Raw genomic sequence first — 11,254 nt, 5'->3', positions numbered from 1 at the left:
ATACATGTACGTCCATCCGCAGCATGTGTTATGTATATATATACATGTACGTCCATCCGCAGCATGTGTTATGTATATATATACATGTACGTCCATCCGCAGCATGTGTTATGTATATATATATACATGTACGTCCATCCGCAGCGTGTGTTATGTATATACATCCATCATCCATACGTGTACCTGCTATACATGTACATTTGACCGTACGTGTGCGTTATACATATGTACGTGTCCGTACGTGTGTGTTATGTATATGTACGTTCCTCTGTCCGTACGTGTGTGTTATGTATATGTACGTTCCTCTGTCCGTACGTGTGTGTTATGTATATGTACGTTCCTCTGTCCGTACGTGTGGGTTATGTATATGTACGTTCCTCCGTCTGTACGAGTGTGTTATGTATATATATACGTTCCTCCGTCTGTACGAGTGTGTTATGTATATGTACATTGNCTCCGTCCGTACGAGTGTGTTATGTATATGTACGTTCCTCCGTCCGTACATGTGTGTTATGTATATGTACGTTCCTCTGTCCGTACGAGTGTGTTATGTATATGTACGTTCCTCCGTCCGTACGTGTGTGTTATGTATATGTACGTTCCTCCGTCCGTACGAGTGTGTTATGTATATGTACGTTCCTCCGTCCATACGTGTGTGTTATGTATATGTACGTTCCTCCGTCCGTACGTGTGTGTTATACATATGTACGTTCCTCCGTCCGTACGAGTGTGTTATACATATGTACGTTCCTCCGTCCGTACGAGTGTGTTATGTATATGTACGTTCCTCCGTCCGTACGTGTGTGTTATGTATATGTACGTTCCTCCGTCCGTACGTGTGTGTTATGTATATGTACGTTCCTCCGTCCGTACGTGTGTTTGTGTAGATCAGTTGACGTGTGTTATGTATATTATACATCCATCATATGCGTAGATGTACTGCTTGCTATACATGTACATGTATTCATCCGTACGTGTACTGTTATACATGCATGCATCATCTGACCACCGCGTGTGTTTGTGTAGATCAGTTGACGTGTGTTATGTATGCGTAGATGTACTGCTTGCTATACATGTACATGTATCCATCCGTACATGTACTGTTATACATACATGCATGCATCATCTGACCACCACGTGTGTTTGTGTAGATCAGTTCACCGTACTCATGGCTGCTTGCGCTTCCAACAAGGGATCTGAGCGTAATGTCTTCGTCTGCGTAGAGAAGCTGCTGGAGAAAGGAGCCGACGTAAACACCTTCGACAAGTGAGTGCAGCGCCAGCGCCACCTAGCACGATTCACGTTCACTTGTTTCGCCGTTCGATTGTCGTGCGATGCCGGCCCTCGTTTGAGGACGTTTCGCCGAATTTATTTCACTTCGAAGCTCACCTGAATTGCTTTAAATTTCCTTCTATTACTTTATTAATTAGATTTTTATAACTACATTTAATTTTTATTTTTTAGGTCATATATTTTATCTGTTTTTCTTTCCTTTTCTACTTCTCTTTGCTGTTTTCTGAGGCATCAGCATACTCCTACCCTAGGTACCACCGAACAATATTCTTAGCCCATGCGTCCCGTCGTTTGTCCACGTACTAAAAAAACAAGTACCTCACAGCGCCTCCTGGAGGTAACACACGCAAACTCCTCGCCCACATCGTGACTCGTTTCCCGTTTCAGACACAAGATGACGCCACTGATGTACGCGGCGCGGCAAGGCTGGGTCTCCATCGTGAAGATGCTGCTCGACCACATCGCGAATCCCAATCTACAGGACGTGCGCGGATGGACGGTACGCGTCGCCGCGGCAACGACGACGGAAAACCCTTTCGTCCGCGTAAAAAAAAAAAATTTTGTCCTGTTTGAAAGCAAACTTGTGTCTGTGTTGTGTAGCCCTCTTCTGTGGTGTGACTTTTTGTTGAGTGTTTTTGTTTGAGATTGTTGTGTTTTGCGAGAGTGGTTTTCGTTACGAGAGCGATCGATGTGTGTTTACCTGAACTTCAATCTTAACGGTTGTTTCCCCTCTAGCTTACCTATGGTTTACCTGTAGATCACTTGTAATCAGTAACAATACACCTGTAATCAGTGACCGCTCCCCTGGACGCGGCATCCGACTGTAAGAATACCTGTGTTCAGGTGTTACACTGGCAGCAAGCTACCTGTAATCAGTGACCACCTGTAGCATACCTGTGTTGCAGGTGTTATTGCACATGGCAGCAAGCTACCTGTAATGCAGTGACCGACTGTAGGCATACCCTGTGTTTGGCAGGTGTTACACTGGGCAGCAAGCTACCTGTAATCAGTGACCACCTGTAGCATACCTGTGTTGCAGGTGTTACACTGGGCAGCAAGCTACCTGTAATCAGTGACCGCTTACCTGTAGCGTACCTGTATTGCAGGTGTGTATCACTAGGGGGGCAGAGCAAGCCGCGGTCACATTCTCACGACAAAGGCCTTCGTAGAAGCAGGAGCTGATACCGGCAGCTATCGCGCGCGTTCGATGGCAGAAAGCAGTAGATATAGCCTACGCACTAGAACTAGCACCATGTAGCTCACACAGCGGAGGGAGGCAAGCGGGGAGGGAAGGGAGCTGGAGAGGGAGGGAGGGAGGAGGGAAGGGAGGGAGGAGGAGGTAGGGAAAGCAGTAGATAACGCCTACCCGCCACAGAAATACAGCATGTCACAGTCACACACAGGAGGGAGGCAGGGGAGGGAGGTGAGAGGGAGGAGGGAGAGGGGAGGGAGGGGAGGAGTGAGGGAGGGAGGGGAGAGGAGAAGAAAGGCAGTAGAGTAATAGGGTACGCACAGAACTACGCCAGCATGTAAAGTCCCACACACGGAGAGGAAACAAGAGAAAGAGGAGGTGGAGAGGGAGAGGGAGGAAGGGGAAGGAGGGAGGTAGGGCAAAGCAGTAGATATAGCCTACGCACAGAACTACCAGCATGTAAGTCACAAACACGGAGGAGGCAGGAGGGAGGTGAGACAGGAAGAGGTGAAGGAGGAGGGAGGGAGGAGGTGAAGGAGGGAGGGAGAGAGAGAAAGCAGTAGATACTAGGCCTACGCCAACCAGGCAAAATCACACGACGCGAGGGAACAGGGAGGAGGTGGAGAAGAGGGAGGGAGGAGGAGGGAAGAGGAGTGAGAGAAGGGAGGGGAAAGAGAGAGAGCAAGAGATATAGCCTATCGCACAAAATAGCCCAAGCATGTAAGTCACTACAACTGGAGGGAGGCCAGGTGAGGGAGGTGTGAGAGGGCGGAGGGCAGGGAAGGAGGGAAAGCCAGTAGTATATAGGCCTATTACTCCGGGGCAGCTAATACGCACAGAACTACCACAACCTGTAAGTCACACTACAGAGGGAGGCACGGGAGGGAGGTGGAGAGGGAGGGAGGTGAAGGAGGGGAGGCGAGGGAGGGAGCAGGGAGGGAGGGAGGGAGAGAGGGAGGGAGGGGAGGGAGGGAGGGAGGGAGGGAGGGGAGAGAAGAGAAAGCAGTTAGAATATTAGCTACGCAGCAGAAGCTACCAGCGTGTAAGTCACACACGGAGGGAGCAGGGAGGGCAGGGAGGGAGGTTAGGGAGGGAGGGGAGGGAGGGAAGGAGACGAAAGCAGTAGATATAGCCTACGCAGGCAGAACTACCAGCGTGTAAGTCAGCAACCACGGTAGGGAAGCAGGGGAGGGAAAATGGAGAGGGAGGGAGGGAGGGAAGGTCGAGGGAAAGCAGTAAATATAGCCTACGCACATCTCGACTACCAGCGATGTAAGTCACACACGGGAGGGAGAGCAGGGAGGGAGGTGGAAGAGGGAGGGAAGGGATCAGGGAGGGGGAGAGAAAGCAGTAGATATAGCCTACGCACGAGAACTAAACCCCAGCGTGTAAGTCCACTACACGGAGTGGAAGGCAGGGAGGAGGTGGAGAGGGAGGGAGGGAGCCGAGGGAGGGAAAGCAGCTAGATATAGGCCTTACCACAGGGAACTACCAGCCGTAGTAAGTCAGCACACGGAGGGAGAAAAAAGAGGCGAGGGAAGGGAGGGGAGGCGAGGGAGGGAGGGAGGGAGGCGAGGGAGGAAGGGAAAAGCAGATAGATATAGCCTAAGCCTACGCAACTACCAGCGTGTAAGTCACAACACGGGAAAGAGACAAAAGGGGCGGAGGAGGGAGGAGGAGGGAGGGAGGGAGGAGGGAGGAGGGAGGGAGGGAAGGGAGGGAGGGAGGTGGAGGGACGGGAGGGAGGGAAGGAGGGAGGGAGGAGGGAGGGGAGGGAAGGCAGTTAGAATATAGCACTACGCACAGAACTACCAGCAATGTAAGTCACACACGGGAGGGAGGCCAAGGAGGGAGGTGGAGAGGGAGGGAGGTGAGGGAGGGAGGGAAGGGATGGGAAGGGCAGGGAAAGCAGTAGATATAGGGCCTACGCACAGAACTACCACAATGTAAGTCACACCGGAGGGAGGCAAAGGGAGGGAGGTGAGAGGGAGGGAGGTGGAGGGAGGAAGGAGGGAGGGAGGGAGGGAGGGGAGCGGAGGGAGGGGAAAGAGAGAAAGGCCAGTCAAGATATACGGCCTAAGCACAGAACTATCCAGCGTGTAAGTCACACAAACGACAGGTCCTGCGGGAAACTGTACGGGAGGGAGCAGGGAGAGAGGGAGGGAGGGAGGGAGAGGAAAATGGAGGAGGGAGGGAGAGGAGAGGGAGGAGTGAGGGAGGTAGGGAGGGAGGTGGGGAGGGAAGGAGAGAGGCAGGGAGGGAGGGAGGGATGCAGGGAGCCAGAGAGAGAAAGAGGCATGGAGGGAGAGGCAGGGAGGCACACAGCCTGATAACATAGTATAGTAAAGGTAGTCTCTCTCTCTCTTTCATCATCATCATCATCATCATCATCATCACCATCATCATCATCATCATCTTCGTCATCATCATCATCATCATCATCATCGTCTCTCTCTCTCTCTGCTGTAGATAGTGGTTTACTACACGTCACATGGCAGCGACATCACCGTGGCAACGTTCGCTCAACCAGACGGAATCCAAATCATGATCCAGGAGCCGAGTCCCGATCGTGAGACCCCCGCCACGCCCCTCCCTCCCCCCGCCTTCTCCTCCCCCTCACCCTCACCCTCCCCCGAGGCGGAGATGCCGAGGCCACCGTCGCCCCCGGCAACGGAGAAGCGGCGGTCGCCGTCGATCATCGTCGAGTCGCCGGACGAGGAAGCTGAGGCGGTTGCCGCAGAAACGGGGACGGTCCCGGAGATGCAGGCGCCACCTACGTACGGAGTGGCGCCCCCTCCACCGGACGAGGCGCATTCGATGAGGCGCGGGTCGTTGAAGAGGGTTGTCGCGGCGACGGGTACGCTCTCGGAGACGACGGTGGCGCCACCTACGTATGGAGTGGCGCCCCCTCTGTCCGAAGGGCAGTCGATGAGGCGTGGGTCATTGAAGAGGGTTGCCGCGGCGACGGGTACGCTCTCGGAGACGACGGTGGCGCCCCCTTTTCCGGTTGCGGCGCCGCCGCCGCCGGCGTACCAGGACGCAGTTCCGGTGGATATCTCTAGTCAGTGAGTATTCGCAGCGGCGCAACCTGGTGCCTGTTATTGTTACTGTTTACTTTTGTCATAGTTTCTGCTAGCGGCGATTAATTGTTGTGGAGAGGGCGCCACTTAGATCTGACAGTTTCTAATGATAAATCGGTAAACAAGTGAACAGTGAAGAATCCCACTCTCTACGTATGTTTAACAACGTCTCACTAGTTGCTGGCTGTCACTGTCGTAATGCTGCGTTGTGGTGACGAAGACGCTCCAACTGTGACAGCTCACAACTAGAAAAGATACGCTAGAAAACTAGATAATTAGATAACTAGAAAAGTAATGGCGTCTTGTAAAGACACGTACGGTCCAGCGGTGACAGCAACTAGAAAAGATACGCTAGAAAACTAGACAATTAGATAACTAGAAAAGTAATGGCGTCTTGTAAAGACACGTACGTTCCAGCGGTGACAGCAACTAGAAAAGATACGCTAGAAAACTAGATAATTAGATAACTAGAAAAGTAATGGCGTGTTATAAAGCCGTGAGAACTCACAAGTAGGAAACATTCTCTGCGCACGCGTCTGTTGAAATGTTACACGCTGGAAATGTCGATTTGGAAAGGTCACGAGCAGTGTGGAATTTAGTGGAGTAATTAGTTGCTGATTGTTTGTGTCTGGCTCGCGAAAACTAATTATGGCACAGCATTTAAGGTGACACTGTAGCGCTACTGTATTTCCCATCCTGTTATTATCATTATTATTGATAGGTTATAGAAGATAGAATGTTGTTATGGAAAGTTAAAAGTTCATATTTATGCATGATTACGTATGAGTTTATAACAGATGTTCTCTTGTTTTTCTCCCCACAGGAATGTTGCGAAGTACGGTGACCTTGAGTTGTTCCTGTCGGGNCAGAGAATGTGATGAGACGATGATAGCGAGATCGAGGAGAGAGATTGAGGGATGAGAGCAGAGAGGTGGAAGAGTGAGATGTAGATTAAGAGAGGTGTCGAGTGATGATATTAAACGAGAGTGTGATGATCTGTAGTTTTACCGCACGTTATGATGAGATACTGTCAACTAGGGCTTCCTGATCGATCCCTGGAAGGATGTGTATCCTGAGTGTTCGAGGGGCGCAGTGAACGAGGTTTGATAGTTTATCTTGTTGATCCTAGTAGATGATTTATGATGATCTGAGAATCGAGCAAGAGAGGGGTGAGAGTGATGATCTTGTTATAGGGGATGTTGTAGCCGGATTTCGGAGGAGATCTTGATGAATTTGAACGGATGACAGAAGATGATGAGAGAGAGGAGGAGGAGAAGAGAGAGAGAGAGCGATGAGGAGAGAGACCGAGAGGAGAGAGAGAGATGTAGAGATTTTGATTGAGGAGACAGGACGAGAGAGGAGAAGATCGAGAGGAGAGAGAGGATGACGAGAAGAGAGAGAGGAGAGAGAGAGAGAGTAGAGAGCCAGAGAGAGAGAGAGAGAATGATCAGGGTGTGACCAGAGAGAGGAGAAGAGAGAGGAGAGAGAGAGAGAAGAGAGAGAGATGTAGCTGAGAGAGAGAGAGAGAGAGAGAGAGAAGATGAGAGAGAGAGATGACGACGACGAGGAGAACCTGCAGAGAGATGAGAGAGAGATGAGAGAGTAGCATGCAGAGGCACAGATGAGAGATGAGAGAGAAAGGAGAGCATCCTCGATTATGAAAGCACTTGCTGCTGCTGCCTACTACTGCTACTACTACTGCTGCTACTACTGCTGGTGTGCTGTTGTTTTTTTTTACAAGTGCCTGGTGACTGCTGCCTGCTGCTCAGCTGCTGCCTGTGCTGCTGCTGTTACTGCGCCTGGTGTTAGTGATTTTTTTTACTAGGCCAGTATTTGCTGCTGCTCGTGCTGCCTAGTGTGGTACTGCTGCTCGCTGTTATTGCAGTTTTAGTGTGTCTACTTTGTAGCTGTGTGGGTGTTGCGTACTGCGTGTTTTCTACTGCGTGTGGCTGTTGGCGTGTGTGTTGTCCGCGCGTGTAGTACTAGCATCACACGCTGGCGATGTCCGTCACAGCTGGGAGTGTCGCGCAGGCCGGCGGCACGACGACGCATCCTAGACCGGTGTGGGAGCCGTGCACAAGCAGGAGTGGGAAGATGGTCAGCCTGCATCCCTGCTGCGAGAACTCTGACATCACGTGAGTTCAATATTTGATTTGGCATGATCGATTGATTTCTGGGGCTCGCTGTGTCGACGATCGGCTAGAGATTGTTCTTGGCTGTTGTTAAGATTAACGCCATTCATTTGTTTCAATCTTATATCGATGTATTATTATTTCTTTTATTTTATTGTTCATTATTTATATATTCTATATTATTATATATATATATATATTATAATCTAGAGCCTAATAATAGACCTATTAATTAATAGCCTATTAATACCTATTAATACCTAATATCGTATTATTAGCTCTTCGATATATACTATATAGTATATATATTTCTTATTATTCTCTTCTTTATTTATTTTTTATATGATATGATTATTTGAAGCAATCGGTTATTGGGATTGATCAGTGAAAGTCCTGGGTTTGTGCGCGGTGAGGTGTGAGATGCGGCGTAATATGCTGTTGTGTTGCTTGCACAGGTGTCGGTTCGGTGTCTATTGATGAGCAACGTGGCATAATCACATACAGTACATCGGCAGCTCTTTGTCGGCCTATCTCACACTGAACTCGTTTGCAAGACGCATCCTGTCATCTTGCAGACGGGCAAGGTAGTGAGAGCGCTGTCGCCATGGCAACCGTTCACAGCGCATGCCCGTTGCCGGTATGCGTATTTCGTTTAAAATTGTCACAATTTTTGCGCGATTACTTCGTCTTGGAGTTCGATTGAGAAGCCGGGAAAAAGTTGAATAATGTAAATTTAGGTTTGAAGTGTAGCAATGTGAAACTGTCAATGTGTAGAATAAATGTGGATTTCGGGGGATTAATAAAAATCAGCGCGAAATATATCGAAAAAACGCGTGAATTTTGCGATAAAAATCGGGGGAATTGGTATAGAATGCCTATGAGTAAATTGATGCGGGTTAGAAATTTTCGGTGTCATAAATATGGAATTCCTGAACAAAAAATTGTGGGTGACATACCTGTAATAATAAATGTTAGAAATTACGTGCTTAAAAATAATTTGTGCGTTAGTTAGAAATCGACTAAGAACAAAAAAGTGTTCGAAATAAAACGTGCGTTCGGTTTTAGTGACATTCGTATGCCCCAGAGGTAATGTTTATAAACGTGACGTCGTTTTCCTGGCGTGCGCAGGAGAACACAACGTCCTCGTGTCAGCCTCTACGATAAGACCCACTCGGCGCGATGACGCGGAGTTGACGAGAGTACACGGTCGCGCTAAACGCTTTCAGAACAACAGCTTATGAAAACGTGAGTCTGTGTGCTGTATGTGGCTGTCAGTCTGTTTTCTGCCAGGGGCGTGTACTTAGGATTTGTACCCGGGGTGGGCGGGTGGCGGTCATACACGCGTAACCCCAACTTGCGAAGGTTTGGGGTCTATCTATTATATATATTTTTTGCCGTTTTAGCTACAAAACAAAAGCACCCATGTTGATATAGAAAATAAACATAGAAAATAGAATGATTTGGTTTGTCAAACTTTAACTGATGCGATACTTTCTAGAGCAGTGGTCTCCAACCTTTTGTGACTATCTCGTACCCCTATTTTGTTTACGCTATCTCATGGTACCCCTTCGCCACCATAACAGGGGCTTTACAGGATTTATACCAGCATGGGGAGTTGCTTCTAACTCGTAACCCAAACTTGCGGGCACCTTTCTGCGTATAGGTGGGGTTCGGGGGCGGCCTCTCCCCCAGAAAAAAATGTTGAATTAGACCCCCTTAGAGGCATTTTCTGCTGCTTGGTTCAGGGTGTCGTCTAGACCCCCTGGATTACCCCACCCCCCCTGTTACACGCCCTGCGTCTGTCTTTTCGTTGCCTTTTGTCTGCCACGTTATAAATTATATTTATTTAATGAATATATATATATATTAATATATATTTCCTATGATATTTTTAGCTCCTCACCTTGACATCGTCAAGTTACTGAGCTATTGCATGGGCGTCGTCCGTTCGTTCGTCCCGTCCGGTCGGTCCGTCCGTTCTTGTCTGTCAAACATTGGCTACATTCAACGCATAGCTTGAGAACTTGTTTGATCCCAACATGTTTTCAAATTGCTATAGTTGTGTACTTCCTTATGTGAGAGATGTGCGCGTCCTATTTTGTGAGCACGCCAGCTCAACCTACTTTTTATTCATTCTTAAACTGCCGTGTTTGCTGCAGTTTTATTTCGTGTGGTGTGTGATTTTTGTAGTACATATTTGTTGACATAGAAGTATTTCTTATTTTATTGGCTAAAGAACAATCAAGCATGAATAGAAGTTATAATTAAGATTCTTTAGTATAGTATAGTACCTTTTGACAAAATAACAGAAAAATGTCCATCGTAACTGGTTTAACCAAAACCTACCTATAATACGTGTATTTTTATGTGTTGGTTCTTTAGATTCTTCGTTACAGTATTATGACTGTCAAATATTTTATTGTTATTTGAGTGATACTCGAAAAACCAACCAATGCGATCATTTTAGTTCGTAAGCGCCATCTCTCGCCTCCCAGATTTCATTCTTTCAGATCTGAAATATTTATATTCGCCTAATCAAAAATTGACGTTTTATATATTATCAAGAGTATATAATTATCAAGAGTATAATATAATGGAGATATGCTATATAATGTGAGCCTATAGTGTCATTGACACTTTCATTTTATATTTATTTTGTTCTGATTAATTTTTCTTTATATATTATATATATGTTATTATATATATATATAATATTTTCGTGTGCGGTTAAGCGCCGCGATTCTTTTTTTGTGCTTCTTTTGTGTTGTTTAAACATTCTATGTAAATTTCTATGTAAACACATTATTCATGTCATCATTCACTCTACGTGTTTCACTTGTTTCACCGCACTAACGACGTTCGCTTGTTTCCGCGCAGGTCTTCGAGCGCTTAGCGGTCCACACGACGACGGCCGATCTCATCGCCAACCCCACGCCGAAAATATTCGAGCATCCGCCCATCCTGATGCCGATTTCTGCTGGCTTCGGCGACGCGGACCCTTCTCGCTGCGCCCTCTGTGTCGGTCTCTCGACGATGTCTGCCGTGACAACCGTGTCGTGTTGGGTATGGCATCGCCGTACGCGGGAGGCGGAGGTTTTGACTGGTAGGGCGTCCTCCGGTTCTTTCTGCGCGCGGCGGGGTTCGGTATGAGCGCTCGGGGAGGTTGTATTATGGGGGGAGGGGCGCGTTTGCCTCCCTCAATCGCTCGGGACGACTCGTGTGGGGGTCGCGTTGTCGTCACCGCCGCCTAGGGGGCACCACCTGCGCTCGCTCCGTAAACAATACCATTGATGTTCGGGGCGGAAAAGTTTTACGCCCTCGCCGCCAAAAAAAAATTTATTTCGATATTCGAAAATCATTGTATAAAGGAGTTCGAAATATTTTATCATCGGGAAGGAAGCGGAGGCTTTCCACGAGAGAGAGAAGGGCGTTCCGTAACCGATGACGACGACGACGACGACAATCATGACTCATCCTATCATCCGTTCCCCGCCTCGCATGATCACCCCGCCCCCTGGAGTGATTGACAGGCAGGTCTGGCCAATCCTGTCGCGACG

General features: G+C 48.3%; 2 protein-coding genes across 2 annotated transcripts; both read left to right on the top strand.

The window, feature by feature from the left end:
- The first annotated feature begins 1,156 nt into the window (after positions 1-1,156).
- On the top strand, positions 1,157-5,092 carry LOC106818237 (ankyrin repeat, SAM and basic leucine zipper domain-containing protein 1-like). Its single transcript, XM_014822959.1, has 5 exons — positions 1,157-1,266; positions 1,681-1,792; positions 2,270-2,283; positions 2,422-2,547; positions 4,955-5,092. Exons 1-5 carry the CDS (start codon positions 1,169-1,171, stop codon positions 4,956-4,958), a joined length of 354 nt encoding a protein of 117 aa, XP_014678445.1. The 5' UTR covers positions 1,157-1,168; the 3' UTR covers positions 4,959-5,092.
- Positions 5,093-5,128: 36 nt separating this feature from the next.
- On the top strand, positions 5,129-6,443 carry LOC106818233. Its single transcript, XM_014822958.1, has 2 exons — positions 5,129-5,550; positions 6,389-6,443. Exons 1-2 carry the CDS (start codon positions 5,129-5,131, stop codon positions 6,441-6,443), a joined length of 477 nt encoding a protein of 158 aa, XP_014678444.1.
- The last annotated feature ends 4,811 nt before the right edge of the window (positions 6,444-11,254 follow it).

The sequence above is a fragment of the Priapulus caudatus genome, unplaced genomic scaffold (assembly GCF_000485595.1).
Source record: "Priapulus caudatus unplaced genomic scaffold, Priapulus_caudatus-5.0.1 Scaffold2104, whole genome shotgun sequence".
NCBI lineage: Eukaryota > Metazoa > Priapulida > Priapulimorpha > Priapulimorphida > Priapulidae > Priapulus > Priapulus caudatus.
Note: the sequence above shows the minus strand (reverse complement) of the source record. Positions and strands in the feature narration are given on the sequence as shown.